This window comes from Salmo trutta, chromosome 12 (genome assembly GCF_901001165.1).
Source record: "Salmo trutta chromosome 12, fSalTru1.1, whole genome shotgun sequence".
Taxonomy (NCBI): Eukaryota; Metazoa; Chordata; class Actinopteri; order Salmoniformes; family Salmonidae; genus Salmo; species Salmo trutta.
In genome coordinates this window covers 19,546,329-19,573,948 of record NC_042968.1, presented here as the reverse complement: position 1 = coordinate 19,573,948, position 27,620 = coordinate 19,546,329, and the positions used below count along the sequence as shown (strand labels likewise).

The 27,620-nt window shown below is 44.8% G+C and overlaps 1 protein-coding gene across 1 annotated transcript; it reads right to left on the bottom strand.

Moving 5' to 3' along the window:
- LOC115203100 (retinal dehydrogenase 2-like) lies at positions 1 to 27,620 on the bottom strand. Its single transcript, XM_029767469.1, has 13 exons — positions 27,328 to 27,620; positions 15,026 to 15,130; positions 14,360 to 14,500; positions 9,740 to 9,869; positions 8,271 to 8,332; positions 7,407 to 7,535; positions 7,025 to 7,138; positions 3,792 to 3,894; positions 2,348 to 2,532; positions 1,908 to 2,072; positions 1,501 to 1,658; positions 1,181 to 1,255; positions 1 to 983 (listed from the first exon to the last, which is right to left on the bottom strand). Exons 1-13 carry the CDS (start codon positions 27,448 to 27,450, stop codon positions 911 to 913), a joined length of 1,563 nt encoding a protein of 520 aa, XP_029623329.1. The 5' UTR covers positions 27,451 to 27,620; the 3' UTR covers positions 1 to 910.

Here is a 27,620-nt window from a genome sequence, read left to right as displayed (position 1 = left end):
TTTTTGAGAGAAAAAAAACGTTTTTTACTAAAAAATCTATGGTCCATTTTTTATATCTTATAATTTCATAGTAAATAATTGTATAAACATGAACATAAATGGACATCGATAAGAAACTTACATTATGATTAAAATACATTACTCCTCTTCTTAGCAGGTATGACTAAAATGCTTTTAAGAGGTTAACCATTTTTGTTTTCACGTTTACATTGGTCATACATTGACATACAGTGTTAAGTGGTAAAAGTTCAAATAAAAACATGAACAATTAGATATCAACAATTACAAATTCTAATTAACAGTTTCAATGGACTCATCCATTCATTTCTGAGGTTGAGAGCTTCAGTGGTCTTAGAATGAGCTGATATGCTTCCATGAATGTTACCTGGCAAATCAAAGCAATGATGCATAATAACATACAGTAGGAGGTTTGACAATGATACAACACGACCACACTGCCTCCCAACATGCTACAATGATTAGCTGACATGGGGCAAAGCAGGGATGGAGGTGCGGTGCTTAAGTCTGTGAGTGTCCAACTCCTGGGGGTTAGGGGGGTTTTGGGGGGACGTGAACAGAGTAGCCTCTCCCATCGTCTCTCCGAGTGCTTTAGTGTGGTTAGTGGAGGAGGTGGGTGATGGCAGTAGGTGGAGGAGAGGTTTGGTGTGAACTTGAGACTGCCAGTGGACACCGGGCTGATGGAGACAGCTGATGTTGATGTGAAGAATGCCCATGGGAGGTGAGGGAGAGGAGGGGGCAGGGAGTTTTCACAGCCAATAGAGTTAGTTGCCCATGGTCATGGCTAGTTGGGATGATCAGTGTGTTTTACCACCACAGACAGACAGTCAGAAGGTCAGTGGTGCGCCTCAGAGGAAGTCCTCCTCCATTACGTGTGGTGTGGCCGGCCGCCTTAGGAGTTCTTGGCTGAGATCTTTATGGTGATGGTCTTCACCTCTGAGTATTCCTTCAGGCCACAATCCCCCCTACAAACAAACACACACAATGGCAGTTAAAACAGATTTCTAATGAAGTGTAGCAAGCTTATTGTACAAAGCTTCATTTGGGAATATTTTGCAACCAAACCTTTCTCTATTGTAAGCACACAGTTTACAGGAATACTTGCTTGGCTTTAGTCACGCACTTTCAGACAGTGGGCTAGGAAACAGAAAAGAATACTTACAATTCACGCCCGTTGCCAGACATTTTATATCCTCCAAATGGACACTGCGTGCTCAGGGCATTGAAACAGTTTATCCTAAGAAATACACAAAACATACATCAAACATTGGCTTTTGAGTCTTCTGCTTTGTTTAATAGTTGTATCATGTTGAATGGTAATGCTGTCAAGACTGGTTAAATGAAGAGCATGCTGAGTGGAGTGTAGTTGAATACTGTATGAGCTATCGTTTAAAAAGCTACAGTAATATGAGTCAACCTTTTATACGATCTATGGGGTTAACCAGGGACACATAGATCGCTATGATGATGAGAGGGTCTTACCAGACGGTGCCAGCCTGCATGGCTGTGGAGATGGTCATGGCTTTGGTGATATCGCTGGTGAACACAGCTGCCACCAGGCCGTACTCTGTGTTGTTGGCCCTTTCAATCACCTCATCAATAGTCTTGAACTTCATGATCTGCTGAACTGGTCCAAAGATCTGGAGTGGACAGTCAGTAGTATGTGTAAGATGACATGTTGAAACATTCCATGATGACATCCTTGCTTAGTCACACCATTAAGTATGTGGGGGGCGAGGCCATTAATAGACATTTTAACTTATTTGGAAACCACCTTCTGTAAATTCATAGGGCATGGAAAGTCATACTGTGTTTCAGTCGTACTGTGAGTTTTAGTCATACTTTGTATCAGTCATTCAGTGTACCAGTCAGTCAGTGTATTACGGTACCTCCTCTTTTGCGATGCGCATGTCATCCTTGACGTTGGAGAAGACAGTGGGCTCGATGAAGAATCCTTTCAGGCCCAGGGCTTTGCCTCCACACTCCAGCCTGGCTCCCTCACTGATGCCACTTCGAATAAACTCCAGCACACGGCTCTGCTGCTCCTGGCTGATCTGGATTAAGAGAGAGGAGAGGAGAGGAGAGGAGAGGAGAGGAGAGGAGAGGAGAGGAGAGGAGAGGAGAGGAGAGGAGAGGAGAGGAGAGGAGAGGAGAGAGAGAAAAAGGAGCAAACAAGAAGGAAAGTCAAAAGAGCATATTTAACATACAGTAAATAAAATACATTATATTTAGTCATGCACATATTGAGTCGATAACTGACATGTTTTGACATAGAGGGTATTGTTTGACTCCTCCCTCCCTTGCAGGGTCTATGGCCCTCTATCCTCACCTGTGGACCCTGCTCCGTGGTGGGATCGAAGGGGCTTCCTACTGTCCTCCTCTTGGCCCTCTCCACACTCCTGCGCACAAACTCCTCATAGATGGGCTCTTCCACGAAGATACGAGAACCTGCAGTGCAGCACTGGCCTGCATTGAAGAACACTCCCTGGTGGGCCTGCTCCACAGCCAGATCCACTGAGGAAGAGGAAGAAGAGGAAGAGGGGGGCTCAGTATACAGTTCATTTTAGCGTCATGTGGTAGTATATTATAACATATTGAAAAATGTTGATGAAATTCCAAATGGTTCTTACAAATTACATGAATTAAAAGTGAATATCATTAATGCACATACACTACACATGCACAAAATGCATTTTCCAATCATGGTCAGAATGTTTTCTACCACTGTCCAGCTATTCTCTGTGCTGCGCATTTGCTATCTGACACCTGAGAGACAGGCCTCTGCCATGGCACGCAAGGGGTTAACGGAGCCCAGTGATTTATGGGTCTCGGCTGATGCAGGCGGCCGGGGCAGGTTCCATTCCCCTGATTTACGGGCCTTGGGGAGCCCCACTCGTGGCTGCTGAAAGCATTTGAAAGCCCCGGCACCTCCAGTTCTGTGAGACACTTAGAGCTAACATGAGAGCCATCCATCCATTGGTTTTCACAGCCCTGTGAAGCCCAGTGGAAGCGTTTGAAGATGCCAGAGCTCTCACTCCATGTGGACATATCCGCTGTCTCATTTTGCATGTCAGACTAAATTATTGGACAAAACATTGTAAATAATCCCCCTCGGCCCTCTATCAAGACAATGTCTTTAAGGCAGGGGATCCCAAACTTTTTTGTCCCGCGACCCCATTTTGATATCAAAATATTTTCGCGACCCCACCATGTAAAAAAAAAAGGTAATGTAATCAATGGCCAATGTTACCTTTTTTAATTGGAGCTATGACAGTCTATTACAAATCAGTCTGACAGTGCTTTTGACAGTATTTCAATATGAAGGAAGTATGGTTTAAAGTTACTGAAATGGATTAGAAAGATATTGAAAAGTTCAGAAGATCATCAGACATTCATTTTGTATGATCTTCTGTGTAGAGAAGAACATCATCATTGATTATGTTATTTTCTCCCAGTCTGATTTATTGCCTGGTCTTGTCCTCTCTGTTCTAATGAGTCCTGCACGGCTTGTGGGCATTGTAGAGGGAAACAGTGATGGGCTCATAATATTTTGAAGCTTAAAAGGTTCAAAAGATAGAGACACATTTTCAGGAAAAAAAACAGAAATTACTCTGTTTATTACAACCCCAATCTAGTGCATATTTAATTTCAGCGTTTCTCTCGCGACTCCATTTTCAAATCAGGCAACGCCACATAGGGAACCCCTGCGTCCATCTGGACGACCACCTATGGGGAAACGAGAGGAACTAATAAAACAGTGTCATCAAACTTACAATCAGCGTCTGCAAAAATAATGTTGGGATTCTTTCCTCCTAGCTCCAGCGTTACTCTCTTCAAATTACTCTTCCCAGCTGCTTCTTGGATCAGCTTGCCGACCTGGGGAGGAAACAGGGCTTGGGTTTAGTTTACTCACGCAGACACAAGCAGACCTGTGGCCGGATCACTAAATGGATGCAGCCATTAAATAGCTTAGCAGGTTGGTTAGGCCCAAAACAAGGGACGCACCACTGGGCCCGCAGAAACACAAGTGTGCCAAACACACAGCCAAAATATCTATTACAGGTTCTGGGAGGCTTCAGCAGGAAAAGAAAGTGATGTTTCAGCAGCGAACAGCATCTCTTGTTAAATCAAGCGCAGGAAGAAGCAACCACAGGTTGTGTGGGTGGCAGCAGCAGCCTGGGCTTGTGGCACATTGAAATACCTAACTGTGATAAGTTGTAAAGTGGTGCCTGTTTGGTGCGACGTGAGCCTACACTGCCCTGGCTGGCAGCGCTGGATGCTGAGGATGATCTGAGGAGTTGGGAGTGTTTATCAAACAGCAGCAGGAGCTTTCCTTTCGACTTCTCTGTTCACAATTTCCCCCTCATCAAAAGTGCTGCTCTCACCATTATCCAAATACTGCTGAATTCCACAGCCCTTTCCCGTCTCCCTCCAGACTCACACAGTGGAGACGTGTAAAAACAGTGGTTCTCTAGTAATGCATAGCGTGAGCTCTCAGTGAAAATGAATCGCTTGCGAGTATTTGAGTCTGCCCAGCTGCTCTTATTATACTGATGTATTGTATTGACCCCAACATTATTTCTCAACACCATGAGATGAGATATACCCTTATTACATAGAGACAAGCCTGAGAAAGAGAGCGAGCAGCATTCATAACCATAAACCAACAAGCACACTTCCTGTCCACCCAGGAGTCACTGACACACATGATTTTATTTTCCAGGAGATAGTGAGAAGACCAGCGCTGGGAGAAGACAGAGGGAGTCAAGGGAGTAGGAAAAAAACGTATGAGACTCTCCCCAGTGGAAAAGAATGATGCCTCATCTCTTTGCACGAACAATGTTTAACACTGGAATGTCTCCCTTTCCCAATATTGCCAGACGGCGTTATTCTGTGTTAGGAAATGAGCAGGGCAGCCTGCTGAGTGTTCTGGTTGGAGTGGTAGAGCAGCTGAGTGATAGGGAGAGCAGGGCAAACCTTCCTCTGGCAGGCAGGCAGCAGGCAGGCAGCACGCTCTCTAAAGCTGTCCTGGCTGTCGCTGTCTTTGATGGCGGGGCTCAAGGGGTGCTGACTAACATGACGTTAGCGTGCATTCACTGAAGTGTAAAGGAGACACGCTGGGCTGGCTCCCACTTGGGCCGCTACTGTGGAGAGTCACAGCCCTGTGTGTGTGTGAGTACAAGGATGAGGGACCGCTGACGCAATGGCCACCTGAAACCACACCCCCCCCTTCAAGCCTCTACCCATCCACCCCCTCTACCCCCTCCAGCCTCTCAGGGGATGCTGTGTCCACTGTCCCCTCTCGCCCGGTGTGACTGAAACCCAAGGTGACTCACAGTCTGGGCATCTACATTCTCTCACAGCAGCGCTTCATCCACTCTGTAATTGACTCCAGATCACAGGAAACAACAACAGAGAAAGCAGTTAAAGACAACTGGCCACTTTTTGGGGAAATGTTCTGTAACCGCCGATGGTAAAAAAGAAAGAGGAAGGCTCGTATGTGTGTTCTGCCTGGTAGCATGTAAAGTGATGGTGGACAAAGCCCTGTGGATGTTCATTGGTTAGGTAATGGAGCATTGATCAAATGATTCAATGACTTAAGTTCGGGCTGCATGAATGGACTCTGTGAGGATCAGTTGAAACCCTATTCACTCTCATGAACTTTATTACTGCATTCAGGTTCCCATTAATAACAGTTCAGATGATTTGGACATCTGGGTCTTTGTCATCCTTACAGGGCTTGACAGAGATGTTGCAACATTTAGGTCAAAAAAATAAAATAAACTCATCTCTTATATTCTCAATAAAGGCCTGGATTTGATTCAACCAGACAATTTAAATAAATGTTTTTCTCCATAGTATGTGAGTTTGCTTTGGTTACAGTGTTTCTGTTTGTCCCCTTATCACCAAGAGCAATCTATTATGTCTGCACATGCGTAGCAGTGTTGGTGGGTGCTGAATACCACACACAAACAGTCACTCTCCTCCTTTTCTCTCCAAACAGATCCCCAGAGTCAAAGCAAAGATTCTATAAACTCTAGGGCTTCTCTAAACACTACAAAACCCTGTTTCATTTACGACAGATACACGTGAAATATACGCAGGTCATTTCAAAACATATAAAATCCATTGATTTATGGCGCTTCATAATTATGTTAAGATTACTGTACGTGCTCTTACTGCCTGAGGGGGTACATTTGTGGTTAGCAATAACAGATGTTTATAAAATGATCTACATTAATGGAATTGGCTGTCATTCTGACTGATCACACAAGACGGAGGAATGCAATCCAACCACAACATCTCCTAATGCTCCCTGCATAACACGGTGTGGCCTTGATCATTCCTAGTTTTCCATCAACATTTTTCCACTATCTATGAAGGCGGCTGTTTTTCCAGGGACCTGATAGACAACTCAATATCTGTAAGGTACAGTAGCAGGTTGTCATTACACTGGCTGGGACACTTATGAGCCAGTTTGTCTGTAACTGGTCTATGTATGTCAGTGAATGTACAGTATGTGTGTGTGTGTGTGTAGTGTAGTGTAGATGTGTGTGTTAATGTGTACATTAGTGTGTGTGTGTGTGTGTGTGTGTGTGTGTGTGTGTGTGTGTGTGTGTGTGTGCGTGCGTGCGTGTGTGTGCAGTGTAGGTGTGTGTGTTAATGTGTACATTAGTGTGTGTGCGTGTGCGTGTGCGTGTGTGTGTGCAGTGTAGATATGTGTGTGTTAATCTGTACATTAGTGTGTGTGTGTGTGTGTGTGTGTGTTAAAGTCCAGCAGCAGACTGCTCACCTCTGATCCCCCTGTGGTGAGAAGTAATGACAGGGCACGCAGCTTATGTAAGCCCCCGTTTGTTTGTCATTTAGACTTCAATACAGGAACCCAATGTCCCCTAATTACACAGCCCTCCATCTCTGCTGCTCTGCACATGTTGGTCACTGTGTCACTAAAGAAAGCAATATGGACAGTGGATTATCCGTCAATCGTTTTGTTCATGGAAATTACCTCAGTTGATCCTGTGAAAGCCACTTTGTCTATGCCCATGTGTGAAGCGATCGCAGCTCCTGCCGTTGGCCCAAATCCTGGCAAAATATTGATGACTCCCGGTGGAAACCCGGCCTGTCAAAACAATATGAGAGGAAACAAGCTTTAGAGGAGAGGACAGGAGAGCCAAGCAAAACCACAGGCAGTGTGGGGGAATCCGGACCCAACCCAACCTCCCTACCAGCAGACTAGAGAGAATGGACAGAACATCAAAAAGACAAGAGGCGAGAGAGACACACTGTCTCAGAGAAGGGGAGAGGCCGAACACAGAGAGAAGACATGGAGGATGTGGATAAAGAGGGTCTAAGGATTGGGTTACTGTGGTGATTGTGCTGTACTGTACCTCTTTGACCAGAGATCCGATGTACAGGCAGGTGAGGGGGGTCTGCTGAGCAGGCTTCAGGACCACCGTGTTCCCACAGGCCAGCGCTGGACCTAGCTTCCACGCAGTCATCATCAGTGGGAAGTTCCACTGTAGACATAAACACCCCCCACACACACAGGACATCAGACTCTTGACAAAGGGTGCTCCCTCATACTCAATAACTCGTCACTGCTCTCCCTGCTCTCCCACACATTCCATTGCTTACTCACTCATAGACTCTCACTTTCACTTGCCCAACGTAGTCATGACGGGAAATGTTCTCTCGCACTATCTATTCTCTTCCCACATCACTGAGAAAACAAGGAAATTGCAACACATGTGCAGTACTTAGAGCGTGTCATGGTACTACACAGGCTGGTGTTATTTCTACTTTACACTGAACCCCAGTAGGCCTCAGCACAGACCCACACACGCTTCCTCAAGCTCTTGCACAATCAATGCTCTGTTCTTACTTCTGTCCTCCTGTCCCTTGTCTATTTCATTGTGCCCCCCTCTCTCTCTCTCTCCCCCTTCCTCCTCCCCTCTCTCTCTCTCTGAGCTTATACTGACCTGACACAGTCTCTTTCTCAGCCTGCCAACAGATTTACCCAAATATACACTCACTGATAAGCACGTCAGAGACTTCCAGGAACCTGCACAATATGTTTTAACAAAGGGGTTGACTCTGTCTCAGACCTCACAACCACCACCATCCCAACACCTTTCCTTCTATCCACCTCTCTCTGCATATTGAGTGGGAAGTTTTGCAGATGTGGGAGAGTGACTGTTTGATTTGTCCTCTGAGACTAGCCATCTGAATAGAAAACAAACTGGCACACTCACAGGGATGATCTGTCCACACACTCCTATGGGCTCGTGTCTAGTGAACGTAAGATAGTCTCCATCTGTAGAGGAACACACAAGAACAAGGCTCGTTACTATCCTCTGCTCTAGCTGGGTTTGGGAGATGAGCTTGTATGAGACATTAGCAGAGCAGTGACCGGATGACACATCAAAACACCAGGTGTCCTTGTTGTGCTTTTTACCAACACAATTCATCTTGATCTAAAAAGGCAATACATCACACAGTACCATTCTTTTGTTACACTACATTGAGCAAAATTATACGTGTGACTCTGTTTAAAGTCAGGAGAAAGCAGTGGGTGTTAAGTTGGAAGGAGAGTTTCATTCCTCTTACATTACCAGAGTAAAGGATGATACTCGTTGAGGGTGTGCCATGTTTATTCGTTCCCTACAACAGTAGTAATAACAATCGCTATTGAGTGGTAGAAAACTGAACAGTGTTTATTACAATAGAGTTATGTGATGTTCATGAGAACGGGATGGCTAAGGCTTCAGCTGATGAAACATTGCTCCAGAGAGGAGGAGGAGGAGCTTGGACCTGGAACTAAGGCCCAAGGGTGGACTGGCCAATTGCTTCATCTTCCCTGGTGGCCAAGATAAGACATCTCAACATCACCCAGGCCACAGAAACAGTTCTGTTTGTTTGCTCTGTAACACTGCTGCACATTGGAATAGTGCTAAAGCCAAACTCTGAACAAGCTGAGGACTGGCTGGGTTTGGTGAAGAAACACAGGAGGGGCTTGAAGAGCGACCAGACCACAGTGCTAGTCTCAGGAGGTTGTCAGTACTAGTACTGCTTTCTTAGGTTCTCTGTTTTCTTGGCTACTAAACAATAACTTAACATGCCTGTTAAAAGAGTGTGGATGACTTATATAGACTCCCTAATGCCAGGCCCTCAATGGGCAGACCCCATCTGGTCCTCAGGTGGGTCCTTGAGAACCAACTACTACCCCAACACCACCCCAACCCACCCAACCCCTCTCCCAGCTAATGGCTGCTCTATGACAGAGCTGTGGAGTGGCTGTCCTAACTCCTATAGACTCCCCGTCGCGGCGCTTTCAAATGGCTAAATTAGCCAGAACAGCCAGCGGCCCTCGCTCTTTAGTCCTGTCACTGGGCTCCACTGGTGGCAGTCTCAACAGGAGGGTGACCATTAAGGCTCAGATTTATAACTGGCCAGGGAGCAGCCATATTTACGCTCACATCACCTCTGTGCCCTCAGCACAGCTCATCTCCTGTCCCGCAGGCCCCCAGAGAGAAGCCCGGTGCTCCGCTTATCTGCTGCTAGCTAACTAGTAATCTTCACCTGGCACTGGCATCCACCACATACCTCTGACCTGTAACATTCTGCCTGGGTTCTAGTTCGTTGAAATTGAAGAGAATAAGAATTCAATGTACTTTTTGTTACATAACCCACTGTCAGGAAGCCTGAGTTGGAATGGACTTACCCATTGGAATGGACGTTCCATGGATCTTGTCTGCATATCCAGCATAGTATCTGAGCGTCTTTATGGTTCCTTGGAGGTCCACAAACAGGGTGGGCAGGAAAGGCTTCCCACTGTCCATGGACTCTATAGTCTGGAGAGAAATATATATTAAAACACAATCTTTGTCTTTTTGTTTTTTCCAAGAAACAGTGGGTCTTAACATTATCTCCGGGGGGAAACGTGATACTAAAATAACATCATGCTACATTGCCTATAAGTTATAAATCATCCTTTAAGTCTTAGGGTTATTAGGTTGATTTAACACTATTATAACCACATGGGCAAAAACGTAGTGCTTTTCTCCGGCATTTTTTAAAACAGTCCCCTTGTTTTGACATCTTTCTGTCACAATACGTTTGTTTTAAATCTTTTTTTTTTCCATTAATTATTGGAAGCATATGCTTTAAATTGAAAACATTTATGTTAATGTAAAGTGACATAGGATGTCTAGAAATATGCCTAAAAGATACAAGTTATTATTATTATTATCTACAGTAAAAAATGTACACATTTATATTTTAAGGGGGTCTTATGAAGATCCTTCTCTGATCTTCCGTGGCACATTACATGACCATTAATATGGAGTTGCTCCCCCCTTTGCTGCTATAACAGCCTCCACTCTTCTGGGAAGGCTTTCCACTAGATGTTGGAGCATTGCTTCCAGGACTTGCTTCCATTCATCCACACAAGCATTAGTGAGGTCGGGCACTGATGTTGGACTATTCGGCCTGGCTCGCAGTCGGCGTTCCAATTCATCCCGAAGGTGTTCGATGTGGTTGAGGTAAGGACTCTATGCAGGCCAGTCAAGTTCTTCCTCACTGATCTTGATAAACTATTTCTGTATGGACCTCGCTTCATGCATGGGGGCATTGTCATACTGAAACAGGAAGGGGCTTCCCCAAACTGTTGCCACAAAGTTGCAAACACAGAATCGTCTATAATGTCATTGTATGCTGTAGAGTTAAGATTTCCCTTCAATGGAACTAAGGGACATAGCCTGAACCATGAAAAACAGCCCCGGACCATTATTCCTCCTCCACCAAATGTTACAGTTGGCACTATGCATTCGAGCAGGTAGCGTTCTCCTGGCATCCGCCAAACCCAGATTTGTCCGATGGACTGCCAAATGGATAAGCTTGATTCATCACTCCAGAGAACGCGTTTCCACTGCTCCAGAGTCCAATGGTGGCGAGCTTTACACCAGTCCAACCGACACTAGGCATTGCACATGGTGATCTTAGGCTTGTGTGCGGCTGCTCGGCCATGGAAATCCATTTCATGAAGCTCCCAACTAACAGTTATTGTGCTGACGTTGCTTCCAGAGGCAGTTCGGAACTCAGTAGTGAGTGTGGCAAACAAGGAAAGATGATTTTTATTCTCTAAATGCTTCAGCACTCAGCGGTCCCGTTCTGTGAGCTTGTGTGGCCTACCACTTTGCGGCCTAGCCGCTGTTGCTTTTAGAACTTTCCACTTCACAATAACAGCACTTACAGTTGACTGCGGTAGCCCTAGCAGGGCAGAAAGTTGGTGAACTGACTTGTTGGAAAGGTGGCATCCTATGACGGTGCCACGTTGAAAGTCACTGAGCTCGTCAGTAAGGCCACTCTACTGCCAATGTTTCTCTATGGAGATTGCATGGCTGTGTGTACACCTGTCAGCAACGAGTGTGGCTGAAATGGCCAAATCCACTAATTTGAAGGGGTGTCCACATACTTTTGTATATACAGTGCCTTCGGAAAGTATTCAGACCCCTTGACTTTTTCCACATTTTGTTAGGTTACAGACTTATTCTGTAATCTACACACAATTACCCGTAATGACAAAGCAAAAACTGTTTTTTAGAAATGTTTGCAAATTTACATAAGTATTCAGACCCTTTATTCAGTACTTTGCTGAAGCACCTTTGGCAGCAATTACAGCCTTGAGTCTTCTTGGGTATGACGCTACAAGCTTGACACACCTTTATTTGGGGAGTTTCTCCCATTCTCTCTGCAGATCCTCTCAAGCTCTGTCAGGTTGGATGGGGAGCATTGCTGCACAGCTATTTTCAGGTATCTCCAGAGATGTTTGATCGGGTTCAAGTCTGCGCTCTGGCTGGGCCACTCAAGGACATTCAGAGACTTGCCCTGAAGCCACTTGTGCATTGCCTTGGCTGTGTACTTAGGGTTTATTGTCCTGTTGGAAGGTGAACGTTCACCCCAGTCTGAGGTCCTGAGCGTTCTGGAGCAGGTTTTCATCAAGGATCTCTCTGTACTTTGCTCTGTTCATCTTTGCCTTGATCCTGACTAGTCTCCCAGTCCCGGCCGCTGATAAACACCCCCACAGTGTAACCGGTGTGAAATGACCCAGATCATTGGTTGCTGCAGAAAAGGAGGAGTTCAAAAGAGGGGTGAGGGTAACCGGTGTGAAATGGCTAGCTAGTTAGCAGGCTGCACGCTAATAGAGTTTCAATTGATGACATCACTCGCTCTGAGACCTTGAAGTAGTTGTTTCCCTTGCTCTGCAAGGGCTGCGGATTTTGTGGAGCGATAGGTTGTTGATGTGTGCAGAGGGTCCCTGATTCGAGCCCAGGTAGGGGCGAGGAGAGGGACGGAAGCAAAACTGTTACAACAGCATGATGCTGCCACCACCGTGCTTCACCGTAGGGATGGTGCCAGGTTTCCTAAAGATGTGACACTTGGTATTCAGGCCAAAGAGTTTAATCCTGGTTTCATTAGACCAGAAAATCTGTCTTTTCATGGTCTGAGAGTCCTTTAGGTGCCTTTTGGAAAACTCCAAGCGGGCTGTCATGTGCCTTTTACTGAGGAGTGGCTTCCGTCTGGCCACTCTACCATAAAGGCCTGATTGGTGGAGTGCTGCAGAGATAGCTGTCCTTCTGGATGGTTCTCCCATCTCCACAGAGGAACACTAGAGCTCTGTCAGAGTGACCATCGGGTTCTTGGTCACCTCCCTGACCAAGGCCCTTCTCCCCCGATTGCTCAGTTTGGCCGGGTGGCCAGCTCTAGGAAGAGTCTTGGTGCGTCCAAACGTATTCAAATTAAGAATGATGGAGGACACTGTGTTCTTGGGGACCTTCAATGCTACAGAAATCTTTTGGTACCCTTCCCCAGATCTGAACCTTGACAAAATCCTGTCTAGGAGCTGTACAGATAATTCCTTCGACCTCATGGCTTGGTTTTTGCGCTGACATGCACTGTCAACTATAGGACCATATATATGTAGTAGAGTTAAAATGGTTATTCCATCAAACTTCAAATGATTAGAATAGTACACAACGCAGAACAGAACAACCAGGTTGAGGGTCAGTGGCCAAAGCCCGCGAACAGGAATATTCCAAGTTCAGACAGAAGGGGGGAGTCAGATCGCTATGATCGCCAGGAACTTTACTTTTGGTCTCTATTTTTAATTGTTGCGCTACTGGTGATGCCTGTTGATGTTAGGTAGGCAGCTACAGTAGCTGAATGATGTTAACATCTTCGGGTTTTGTTTCATTAAATGTATTTTATTTCATCCTGGTACTACCCGTAGCTCCCGTTCTCCTCAGTCTGAGAAACACTGAGAGAGAAAGGTATGTGTTGCAGATTACTCCTTTGTAAAAGTCCATAACGTGAAATAAATAAAACATCCCAAGGTTAATGCTGTAGATATTGTTATAAGGGAGTGTGAGACTATTGAAACGCGTAACTTTCAGAGTTTTATTGTTGTTATTAATATAATTTACAGAGTGCTGCTGTTGCTAGCTAGCATGCCTTTCTGTGATGCAGACAGTTAGCTGAGCTGCCGACTGGTGCTGGCGTTGCATTATGGGAGATGTAGTTTGGTCCTCTAAGGTCTGAATGGGATAGAGGCGATTTCACGTTGTAACTTGTTTGTGTTGCATTGTTTTTGTACATGAGTTGTTGTATTTTGGTACTGTCAACACTGAAAGCACCTAGCAATGTATTGGGGAAGTGAGACAGGATATGTGTTTTACCTTTCTTCATGCTCCTGTGTAGAACAACTTGTCAGATGGTGCATTGGAGACTGATGTGTTCCTGTCCTGTCTTTTCACAATACTATTGCAGATCAACATAAAAGCCAAAAAGACAGCCATGGTGTCGCTCTTCATTTCTTGGTTCTCCTGTGGTGCATAACAGACCCGCTACATATAGACAGGTGTGTGCTTTTCCAAATCATGTCCCATCAATTGAATTTACCACAGGTGGACTCCAATCAAGTTGTAGAAACATCTCAAGGATGATCAATGGAAACAGGATTCACTTGAGTTCAATTTCGAGTCTCATAGCAAAGGGTCTGAATACTTATGTAAATATACAGTACATACATTTTAATTATTTCTTACATTTTGTAAAAATGTCTCAGAACCTGTTTTCGCTTTGTCATTATGGGGTATTGTGTGTAGATTGCTAAGGATTTTTTATTTATTTAATCAATTTTAGAATAAGGCTGTAACGTAGCAAAATGTGAAAAGTCAAGGAATCTGAACACTTTCTAAGGCACTGTATGGTGCATGTTCCTTTGAGCATGTTGCAAAAACGAAGAAGTCCGGGATCTGGACTTTGAGCACTGTGGAGGACTCACTGCTAGATAAGCACTGTCCCTCTCCACCAGGTCAGCCAGTTTAGCCAGCAGTCTACCCCTTTCTGACGCGTCCATCCTCCGCCACACTGAACCAAGGGTGAAGGCCAGCCGGGCCGCCTGCACCGCCTTGTCCACATCAGCCTGTAGAAGAGAAACAGTTTAATGATTGAATCAGCCTGAGGTAGAGAAACAGAGAAACCGTATCCAGTACGCAGTTTAATGATAGAACCTTGTCCAGTTAACAGGTGTTTCTCCACCTCCACTGAGACAAATAAAATGTATCTGTCTATTCCGAATGATACTTAATGGATCTTCCATTGGCATGTTTAAGGCTTGTTCTGCTTCAGTTATTCCACACAGAGGTGCTGATTTAGGAAAGGAGAGGAGGAACAGTCGAGCCAGAGAACCAAACCACATTAGACTAAACTCCCTACCCATTTGCTTTCCTTGTTTTTTGGACACATAACTCACACATGGATAATGCATGAAGGAGAGGATGCCAGGACAGAGGTGGTAGGAAACACATGTGGAAAACCCAAGCGTAGCTCTGTCTAACAAACATCAAATCCTCAAACACTCCAAGGGAAAGTATCTGTGTTTTCATTTCTGAAAATATAAGATATGGGAATGCAGAAACTACAGATTTGTTTTTATTTTCTACAATACCTTCTCTGCTTCTTGGACCTCACAGATCTGCTCTCCGCTGGCGGGGTTGTAGACTGGGAAGGTCTTTCCGCTCACAGAGTCTTGCCACTCATTGTTGATGAAAATCTGCAGGGAGAAAAGATGCAGCGTTCAGTACACAGGATGGAGAGGCCCATGTGAGAGGGAAAATCTGGTTCTAGGAGCAGCTCTGTTTCTCTCCAGAGCCTATTCAGCCATTCCTGCTCTAAAGAGGCACAGGGGCCCTGGTATAACATTTTACTTGTGCGGTTTTCTCAACACACAAATGCTGAATCAAGACAGAAGTATTTACCTGATCAAATAAGAAATGTGCTGTTAAAAAACATTGTGTTTTATGATTAGATTATTGGCATCAGTTTGAGAGGGAGCATAATTGTAAGGTTGGATCATTGGTATTGTGTGTTATATTATTTAATAAAAATGTACTGTTTTGTTACCGTGGTGCAAAAAAAACAATCTATTCCGTAACTAATGGTAGTTCCTGATAAACAGTCTAGTGAGAGTGAGCCTTGCTCCTACCAGTGCCTCTCAGTTCTTGTGTAAGGGAGGGAGGGAGGCAGAGAGGCAGGGAGCCAGGCAGGCAGGCAGGCAGGGAGGGAGGGAGGGAGGGAGGCAGAGAGGCAGGGAGCCAGGCAGGCAGGCAGGCAGGCAGGGAGGGAGGGAGGGAGGGAGGGAGGGAGGGAGGGAGGGAGGGAGGGAGGGAGGGAGGGAGGCAGAGAGGCAGGGAGCCAGGCAGGCAGGCAGGGAGGGAGGGAGGGAGGCAGAGAGGCAGGGAGCCAGGCAGGCAGGCAGGCAGGCAGGCAGGCAGGCAGGCAGGCAGGGAGGGAGGGAGGGAGGGAGGGAGGGAGGGAGGGAGGGAGGGAGGGAGGGAGGGAGGGAGGGAAAGGGAAGAATCTGTGGAAATGTGGACAGAGATTCCTGCCTGCCCGGCATGGCTCTCTGGGGAGTACTCCAACATCTAGACAAAGAGGTGGGGGAGAGATAAATCCCTATCAGACACCAGACACCCCCTCACTCTCTCATACACACACACACACACGTGCGCACACACATACATACACACACACAGAGAGAGAGAGAGAGACACACGTTTCACAACATCGCTGCTCGTTTATGAGATCATAAAACACGGGCCACACTTGGTTTCTGTGATGCGTTAAAGCAAGCCGTCCGTTAAACAACCACCTGGGATTCCAAACGGACTCTTTTCAAGCTCAATAAAGACCCAAAGAAAAACAAATGTTTAGACAAATAACAGAAATGGGACATATCTCAAGGAATTGGCCTGAGTGAATATGTTTAATAACAGTCATCTGAGCTTTATTTTAAAAGCCCCCTAACAAACTGGTGTGATTTGATCATACAAATGTGCTGTCTTATGTAAGAGTAAGGTAAATAGAAGATGTCTCAGTCCCGTTGGCTTATTGACATGTTTTGGTCTATCACAGCGACTCCTCAGACACTGTTTTTAATTAATGTCAGTCTGTCTGATAGATGGGGTGTTAAGAAAACATCTGCTGGCTTAAATCCTCCTGTATACACATGTGCTCTTACCATACTTTTATTTGAGAGGGAGAAAAGATACACTGAGAGTAGAACTGAAAGCAGGGTTCAAGTGTCCCGCTGGCCCAGCTCTCTCTAGCTCTCCAACATGTTTACCAACGTAAACTTAGAGGCTTAAGCACAATTTAATTGGCTGTAAACTGTGAGGAGTGTTTACTTTAGGGCAGGTATAAAATGCCAGCACGCTTGGAAACCATTCAAGACTCAGCACACAGACATCACTCTCACTCCCTCCCACTCACTCTCTCCTGCAGTTGGCTGCTTTACAAGAAGAACCTTGCACATGAATAACTCATGTTTGAGTGTTTAGGTGTTCGGTATCTGCCTGTACCACTCTGCGGGCCATACCATACAGCCTTGTATACCACTTCAATGAATCTGTATTAGCCTGCCCTGAACACTTCCCCGCACACACAACAGATAGAAACAGGCCCACTGACGGTCCTCGTCCAACACATCCCAGCACAGCTCACAAAGTGGACCCACAGTCATTTCAGACAGCAGAATCGACACAGGTCCCCAGTGGGCTCTCTCCCATCCACATCCCAGCCTTTATTAGTGGGCTCTCTCCCATCCACATCCCAGCCTTTATTAGTGGGCTCTCTCCCATCCACATCCCAGCCTTTATAAGTGGGCTCTCTCCCATCCACATCCCAGCCTTTATTAGTGGGCTCTCTCCCATCCACATCCCAGCCTTTATAAGTGGGCTCTCTCCCATCCACATCCCAGCCTTTATAAGTGGGCTCTCTCCCATCCACATCCCAGCCTTTATTAGTGGGCTCTCTCCCATCCACATCCCAGCCTTTATTAGTGGGCTCTCTCCCATCCACATCCCAGCCTTTATTAGTGGGCTCTCTCCCATCCACATCCCAGCCTTTATTAGTGGGCTCTCTCCCATCCACATCCCAGCCTTTATTAGTGGGCTCTCTCCCATCCACATCCCAGCCTTTATTAGTGGGCTCTCTCCCATCCACATCCCAGCCTTTATAAGTGGGCTCTCTCCCATCCACATCCCAGCCTTTATTAGTGGGCTCTCTCCCATCCACATCCCAGCCTTTATAAGTGGGCTCTCTCCCATCCACATCCCAGCCTTTATAAGTGGGCTCTCTCCCATCCACATCCCAGCCTTTATTAGTGGGCTCTCTCCCATCCACATCCCAGCCTTTATTAGTGGGCTCTCTCCCATCCACATCCCAGCCTTTATTAGTGGGCTCTCTCCCATCCACATCCCAGCCTTTATTAGTGGGCTCTCTCCCATCCACATCCCAGCCTTTATTAGTGGGCTCTCTCCCATCCACATCCCAGCCTTTATTAGTGGGCTCTCTCCCATCCACATCCCAGCCTTTATTAGTGGGCTCTCTCCCATCCCCATCCCAGACTTTATTAGTGGGCTCTCTCCCATCCACATCCCAGCCTTCTCAGTGAGTTCTCTCCCAGCCACAGCCTAGCCTTCTCAGTGAGTTCTCTCCCAGCCACAGCCTAGCCTTCTCAGTGAGTTCTCTCCCAGCCACAGCCTAGCCTTCTCAGTGAGTTCTCTCCCAGCCACAGCCCAGCCTTCTCAGTGAGTTCTCTCCCAGCCACAGCCTAGCCTTCTCAGTGAGTTCTCTCCCAGCCACAGCCTAGCCTTCTCAGTGAGTTCTCTCCCAGCCACAGCCCAGCCTTCTCAGTGAGTTCTCTCCCAGCCACAGCCCAGCCTTCTCAGTGAGTTCTCTCCCAGCCACAGCCTAGCCTTCTCAGTGAGTTCTCTTCCAGTTCATCCAAGCTGAGTGTTCTCAGGCGCCTTCTATCGGGGGCCACCTTTAATCTCACTCTCATTAAGAGCACTTCATAAAAGTGTCAGTGACGACGAGGAGCTGAGGGCCTGCTACAAAAACAGAAAGCCCTATAGAGCACGGAATTAGTTTTAAAATTTATAGGGGCCACTGTAGTGGAACGCCCTAAATCAGGGGAGCCCCCTGACAGCCCCGACAGTCTGAGCAAGAATGCAGTCCATGGGTAGCTTTATGCACGGCGTAACCCCTCTCACAAGGCACCGCCGAAGGAGAGGGGATAAAACAGTGGAACAGTGGACCAGGCCGCCATCTAAATCATGGCTAGAAAAGGACAACCATCAGCCACCGTTTGCCTCGGCCCTCTCGGGGCTCAGGGGGCTGTTAGACTTTTGTCTCGTCCCATTCAGAGAGTTGATTAAGACGACAAGGCTACACACTAAATCAACTCTCAACGTTTCTTAAAATTGCTTTTAGGTTCATTTAGAAACGAAGGGGAAAAAACTAAGATGGAAACTCAAGTGCAAAAGTGCAAATTTTGAAATGATGTGTGTTTTCTTTTTGGTTTTCCCATCCCCCCGTGGTGTCCTTGCTCTCACCACACATGGCGGTTTCATTTGTATAGAAATCATTATCCCCATATAAGTACTCACTGCCTTTGATAATGAGCCATTATAAATAAATTGACCATGTCTCAGCCCCAATCAAGTCTAGCAAAATGAAAAAAATAACAGCTACAGTACCAGTCAAAAATGTGGACACACCTACTCATTCAAGGGTTTTCTTTATTTTTACCATTTTCTACTTTGTAGAATAATAGTGAAGACATCAAAACTATGAAATAACACATATGGAATCCTGTAGTAACCCCCCAAAAATTCAACAAATCAAAATATATTTTTGATTATTCAAAGTAGCCACCCTTTGCCTTGATGACAGCTTTGCAGACTTTTGGCATTCTCTCAACCTGATTCATGAGGTAGTCACCTGGAATGCATTTCAATTAACAGGTGTGCCTTGTTAAAAGTTAATTTGTGAAATTTCTTTCCTTCTTAATGCGTTTGAGCCAATCAGTTGTGTTGTGACATGGTAGGGGTAATATACAGAAGATAGCCCTATTTGGTAAAAGACCAAGTCCATATTATGGCAAGAACAGCTCAGATAAGCAAAGAGAAATGACAGTCCATCATTACTTTAAGACATGAAGGTCAGTCAATCCGGAACATTTCAAGAACTTTGAAAGTTTCTTCAAGTGCAGTCACAAAAAACATCAAACGCTATGATGAAACTGGCTCTCATGAGGACTGCCACAGGAATGGAAGACCCAGAGTTACCTCTGCTGCAGAGTTACCAGTCTCAGAAATTGCAGTCCAAATAAATGCTTCACAGAGTTCAAGTAACAGACACATCTCAACATCAACTGTTCAGAGGAGACTGTGTGAATCAGGCCTTCATGGTCAAATTGCTGCAAAGAAACCGCTACTAAAGGACACCAATAAGAAGAAGAGACTTCCTTGGGTCAAGAAACACGAGCAATGGACATTAGACTGGTGGAAATCTGTCCTTTGGTCTGATGAGTCCAAATTTGAGATTTTTGGTTCAAACCGCAGTGTCTTTGGGAGACGCAGAGTAGGTGAACGGATGATCTCCGCATGTGTAGTTCCCACCGTGAAGCATGGAGGAGGAGGTATGATGGTGTGGGGGTGCTTTGCTCGTGACACTATCAAGGCACACTTAACCAGCATGGCTACCAAAGCATTCTGCAGCGATACGCCATCCCATCTGGTTTGCGCTTAGTTGGACTATCATGTGTTTTTCAACAGGACAAAGACCCAACACACCTGTAAGGGCTATTTGACCAAGAAGGAAAGTGATGGAGTGCTCCATCAGATGACCTGGTCTCCACAATCACCTGACCTCAACCCAATTGAGATGGTTTGGGATGAGTTGGACCGCACAGTGAAGGAAAAGAAGCCAACAAGTGCTCAGCATATGTGGCAACTCCTTTAAGACGGTTGGAAAAGCATTCTAGGTGAAGCTGGTTGAGAGAATGCCAAGAGTGTGCAAAGCTGTCATCAATGCAAAGGGTGGCTACTTTAAAGAATTGAAAATCTAAAAGATATTTTGATTTGTTTAACACTTTTTTGGTTACTACATGATTCCTTATATGTTATTTCATAGTTTTGATGAATTACTACTATTCTACAATGTAGAAAATAGTCAAAATAAAGAAAAACCTTAGAATGAGTAGGTGTGTCTACACTTTTGACTGGTACTGTATGTCAGTCCCAAAGCTTGTTTTAAGATGATAACTGACATGGGAAAGCTATATGTTGTGTGTATTGTGCAAATCGGAAAGAAAACAAATCCAGACCTCTCACAGCACACCAACATGAAGACAACTGCTAAAAATGCATAGAACCTTTACACTGAATGAAATCAATCGATTTGTGTTTACAAGGAACTGCTTCAAGCTGTGTGGTTTCTTATTATTTGGTAAACACGCAGGCCATTTTGGTATTACAGAAAGTTGGCAGAGTTTGTGCTCCCAGTGCAGCCGTGACATCTGATCCTCCTACAACACAGAGAGAGAGAGCTGCTTGGCGTAGATGGGAACTGGACAGTCTGCAGATAGGTCAACACTTTATGTATGGGCCACAGGACAGCTGCAAACATTTAGCAACCCCCATGTTTTTCTGTTAAAACTGTCAATCTCACAGTGCTGACAGTACTTGTCTGTTTGGCTGATAAAATGATGAGACCTGTGCGCCTGAAGCCAACGATGAACATAAGGGCTACAGAATACAAGTTTCTGATCACGTCAGCGTGGCTCTATTGTTCACTATAAAGGACACAAATGTCAATATAAAAATATGCTCTGCTTATCTACAACATGCTCTCAATGCAATGGGACTAGGTGGTTATCATCTCGACCAAGCAAAAGGTAGATATATAGGGGAGTCCCCTGGGAATACATGTGCAATCAACAGACATTGAGAAACTAAAGAGTAATGTTCCATCCGTTCAGTGAATTCAAGGCGCAGTCCTGCTGACCCATTTCTCATCTGCCACTGTGCTCTCTCTGGAAGCTGCTCTACAACTGCACTAGGGAGTGAGGGCAGGCAGGGGATGCCAAAGTACTCACAGCAGCCAGCAAAACATCTGTTTGGCCTCTAGCGTCTTCTCATGGCTCACACGCTTTAGGAATATTTAATGGGACTCATTTCTCGTCCCTTTTCGGGAGGCAGGAGAGAGTAAAGAACATACATATATGTTTATACACAACAGGCCAAGATTCCACAGCCAGACGGATCCCGATCAGGGCACCTGCAGCTTTCGTCTGCACAGGAAGTTTCATATCCTTTCCTATCACAGGACCTCTATTTCCGTTCTGTTTTCTGGATCTGTTTCAAGACATTTATAATTACTACTGTTTCAAGCGAGGGGAGGGTGAAACTGGAGCCCAGTTGGTGTTTTTTCCCCAGTCCTCCTGACACCAAAGAACTTTCATGTTTCCAATTCACACACCCGGAGACAATGCCACCCTGCTCTCCTGGGTGTGGAGGGGACGACCCCGCTGTCACCGACTGGCAAACATCTTTGTCTTGACTGTGTGTGTGGTGAGAAAGTTGAATCTGTTCCCCCTCACTCCTTAACGCGAGAAACAGAAATTCAATAGGAAACTGTGTTTGAATATGAATTGTCATTTGTTCAAATGGATGGAACATGCGGGAGTTGAAGTTGGGCAGCACAGCCTCTTCTAAGCCGCCATGTGGTGCCAATGTCTACAGAGTCTGAGATTGACACTTTCACTGAGGTACACTGAGTTTGTCTTTCAATCAGCTGTATCATCTGTGCAGATTTCAAACATAACATTTATCCTAATTAAATAAATATCTGCGTTAAAGAAATAGCCTAATTTCATAAGATAATATTATGGATATCAAATCCAAGATTTTCATAAAGAGCATAAGCCTTTAAGACTGAAAGACTTAACCATACTTTTCTAAGGGTTCAAATTATCAAATTATTACATTGATGTAAGAATCGAATATTCTATGCTTCCACTACAATATGTCAGTGGGAGAAATAACACAAATAAATGTAATCTGGGTAGAATATAACTACAGTGATCCACTAGTGATAAGGGGTGACTGGGGCCTGGTGACTATGACTTCATGTCTGGCAGACTTCTGCTCTCTGTGTATCTAAGCCTCTCTAGAGGGGAGAGGTTTTTTTTTATGGATATCAGAGGATTTATGGAGCCAGCAGTTTTTCACAATGACACCATAAGGATTTACACGTTCCATGTCAACCGGCCTGAAGACTTAAGGTATAGAAGTTAATGGGATAACCTCCCTGTCACCGGACTTCCTTAAAGAGTGATTAAGAGACAGGCGACGCGATGTTGACGCCTCTGCTCAGACGATAATTTACACTCACTGCACAAACAGCCATTTCACAACGACGGACATATTCATGGTACCGCAAGCTCACCCTGTCACAACCAGGGATGTGTATAACTGCGTTTGTGACTGTGCGTCTGAGAGAAAGAAGGGGGGAGAGTGTGAAACGAGAAAGAGAGGGAATGGGAGTAGAGAGAAGAAGAAAAAGAGAACACTCGCTGTGCTAGTTGTGATAAATCATTCAGGCTCCCAGTGTCCTCCACCTTGGGGTTTGTTTGATGTTCATCGCAGTAAGATGGTGGTTTTGAAGTGAAAAACTCCAGAAGTGCAGGTCAGGCTAGGCAAGGCAGGGCACTGACCCACACTGTGAGACAGGCCCAGAATTTACAGCCCAGTGGACAGCACCTAGCATTGAGGAGCCCCAGCCTTCATCTGTACTATCTCAATCAGTGACGGATTGATGGGGCCTCTTTCATTCATCCACATTGACTGACTGGACTTCTCACAGATTAGTTTACAAAACCCTTCCTCGCTTCAATATGAAGGTTATAGGTTCCTATTAGGGACAAAAGTGTCAGCAATTGCACAATTCGTTTTTTTTAAACAGTTAACGTATACCAATCTGGAAAATAAAAGCCATTATTTACATTGGGAAGCTATATAATGAGCATGGCAACTGCGTCTAGTTAAAGTCTGGTGTGTTTGAACATTGTGAAGGTTGCATACGCATAGCTCTTCCTGTTTTCACTGCATTTGACACAGTTGAAAATTAAACCCTATTTGGATTACGGCCCAAATTCCTCTGCCAGGATTCACTGATTTACAGTCCTCATTCCCCACAGTCTATGTACGCTCACAGGTGTAGGATCTTAATTTGAGCACCCTGTTGCAGGAGAACTGCAATGCAGGAAATGTAAAACTTGTGGTGTATTTGAGGTTTAGAAAGGCTTCTGAAGTTTGTAATATCCACTTTGAAATTTCAGACTGGATTTTCCCTTACGAAAAATGTATCAACCCCTACAAAAATGTTAATGAATTATAATCCACATAATAATTCACATCTCCTGTTTCTGCAGGATTATTTTCTCAACTCAAGATCCTACATCTGTAAAAGTACACTAAGCTACAACCGTGCTACAGTGACTCCAGTTTACCATTAACTTCAGTTACTTCTGTCCTAGTGACAATGAGGAATCCCTGCATAACAGTTTTATAGTAAACAATGACAGAAAAAAATGTCTATACCTTGGCCGCTCAAACATTATTCAGTATCATACACACTAAGTATCAATTCAAACACATTTTGTGAACTCAACTTTGTATTTCCAGGTGTCTCTCTCAACAACTTGAAGGAGAATGTGCCAGAAATGCTCCTTCCCTCCATCTCTAAAGATTTATTCTTCTAGGAGTCTAGTTTAACGACTGCTAATCATTGAGCGGTGTGAGAAGCCACCCGGGCCAGAGAAATCACCCACTAAAACCCCGAGAACACTGGCTCTGTCTCCATTTATTAACTATACACCACACAGTTTATCCTTCTCTTCTCTCTCCCCGCTCTGCAAAAAGCTAAAATCATCAATAAATGCCCATCAGGGTAGGCTAATTTATGGCTTCCTTCATGGCGCTATCAGCCCTGCGGACTACCTCACAGACGGAGAGCTCTAAAGCCGACTCTCCTGTGACCATTCAAACGCTATGTTTTTATACTAGCTTAGTGTCTTACTACCCAGCTGGTTTCAGGCCACAAGCTATGGTGAAGTGGGGGTAGGGTGGATGGAGGAACCGAGACCCAAGCGCCCTCTTTTTACGGCTGTAGCTACAGGAGAGCGGGGTGTGAAAAAGTTCTATTTTTTTATAACAAAGCAAACAAAGGGAGACCTGAGCAGACCTTGCAAAGTTTCACTGATCTGCACAATCCCACGCAGGGAGGGAGATAGCTTAACTGACACGTTCACACAAATGTCTCTCTGACGGCAAACAGTTCATGGCTCAGTGAAAGGGACAAGGGGCAAAACGTCTATGGCGATGACACCTCTCTATCTCACACCTCTCTACAGTCACTGTTGGTACTAAACATACTATGGGCGTATCTTCACTATTAGAAGCCTCCGTTTGCAAAACAAAACTGTTGACTGAAAAAAATACATGCCCAGTCATGGTGGCTATCTCAAACTGTATTCATATTCACTAATCAATGATCATGTTTTACAGTAAGTAGAAAAAACATCAACATGCTCAAACTCATGTGAGACCAAGGAAACAATTCTAAACTGGAGTGTAAGGAGCTGCGTTACAAGCATGTTCATTCTCAACTCTCTACTGGACGTCTGGCTGCAAAAGGCAGAGGCACATCACACAACTAGCCTACACGGAGTGGAAGAATGCATAGGGCTACACAGAGAGCATGCGCCCACAGTCCAGAAGGCCAGCTCTCTCCTAGCTATAGACTCTGCTCGCAGTGTTCATTCTCCCCCTGGCAGGCAGGCGGTGGGGTGGATAGAACATGAACAGGGTGTGAGGAGAGGAGCGCCTGCATCAGGGGTGGCCATAAATCAGTGATCTCCTGCCCCCCATGTCCACCAAACCAACAGGGACTGGATGATTCAAATTCCTGGGGGTTAATTCACCAAGGCCTGCGCTCCCTAAAGGTTCTTCTATACATTCCACCCTTTGCGTGCATTCTTTTAAATAATACTAAGCATGAGAGAGGTAGAGAGAGGGAGAGTGGGAAGGAGAGCTGATAGCATGACTGTGCACATAAGGCAGGCATGCTAAACCAGCTCTCCTCTTATGGCGAGTAGACCACTGTAAGTTGCTTGTTGCCTCAGCCAATTGCCCTTTGAACTTACAACAACGAGGTGTGAGGCTAACACTGATTACAACACTGTACTTACATATTGTGCTGTTATGGAGCTCTCCTCAATAAGAAGTGCCCTTTACTCACACTCATGGCAATAAAAGCATTGGATTTCAAACTGCAGAAGGGACCATGCTACAGGAAACAGACAAACATCCACATTATTATACATGTTTGGATGGTGACTCTACAGTCAAGTCCTAGTGGTTTGATTAAATGTATACCAGCATTAAGTAAAGGGGGAGTTGAGAAACAGCCTATACTGGGCCTATACTGACATCACAGGGCCTATATTATTCTCATTAATGTAATCCTCAAAATGCAAGCCTAAAATGTGTAAACAATAATGACCAAAAATGTTACACTTTCAGAGGAAGCCCTTGGAGTCTGATTCCTGATATTGCTGTGTAGGCCTATAATAACCAACCACAAGTGTAACGGCACAAAAATCTATTCAAATACCATTCAAATACAACGTCTAGGCTATAGAGTACACATAAAATAAAATATGTAGGAAACATGAGACTTGTGATTGAAATAGGTCTTCACATTTCATCAAGTGTTCTTGCGTAATTTTGTATGAGGTCAGAAGAGTCATGCGGACTTCTAAGGACAGTAATGGACTAGAGCACCAAGACTTTGCAATTCATTCCGTGAATCTAATAACTTATTCTGAATCATAGTAAAATTAATAGAATTTACAACATGCGTAAGGGGTTCTGAAACCAGTTAAATTGCTTCTTACGGCAGGCAAAGAAAACAAGACCCTCCTCATTTTATGTTCAAGCTTTGATATGGTTGAATACAATTAGTTTAAATACATATTTTGAAACGAAAAAAGCACACTTAAGATAAAATTTGATAATAGGCCTATCAAATGTATATCAGACCAAACCATGGATTTTTACAACAAAAATATCTTCCAAAGTGAACATTTTCAATTCAATCGTCTTTTGAAATTACAGGTGTGATTGAATCACAGCAACAAGGTCATTTTTCAAATGTTATGCAAGTGATATAAGATACCTGGGAATCATGCTGTCTAATCAATAAGTAGTTAATAACATGCGGTTGAGTTGGCGGTTATTATCAATCACATAACGGCAGGTTACGGGACGTTTACTCTATCTGGACAGAATTGTGTAATGACAACATCCTATCTGAAAAAATGCTGACCTTCACTAAATGACTGCTGTCACCTGTGATAAATACTATTCATTGTAGCCACTGCAGATGACATACAGACTATATGAGTCATGGTAAATATAAAAGTGAAATAAAAAACACCTGTGCAATATAATTATGTTGGCAGCACTGTTAATCATTCAAACATGCCTTGGAAATGACACTCGATGTGGCCGTATGTGATAACTTTTAGAAAAGTACGCCACATGTTGATGAGCTGTATTCTATGCTATGAGTTGAGCAATGAATGTGAGAAAAGATCTGAAACAAATTTTACGACGGTAAATCCAGAACTTGAATGAACATTTTAAACCGGACTCAATCACCTGTACTGTGCGCAAAGACATTGGCTAAATTGGACAGTTCCACACTTTGACAATTGTGCGCTATCTATCATCTACAGACACATACCTTTAGGGGGGAAATATTCTGCATAATAGAAGAGATATGATACATTGAACATAATATGTGACTCGGAGTAAAAGTTTAAGTTGTTTCACAGACCTTGGTGTACTTGATCTCCGCGTTAGGCACAGGCGAGGGCATCAGCTGGAGAGATGCCATGAGCGCAGCGGCATCGGCGTCGGTCTTCACTTCACCAGGGAGTTCGATTTTGCTGGAAGTCATCGCGCCTGCATTCGTGTGTCTGTAGCAGATGCGTCTTCGTTTTTTCTACTGATTTCTGATTAGGACTTTGGAATCCTTCCTGTGTTTATATACAGGTGTCAGCGGCGGTCCGTTTTTATTGGGTAGAGAACAGGGCCGTCCTCCTGATAGAATTAAAATCTATCTTAATT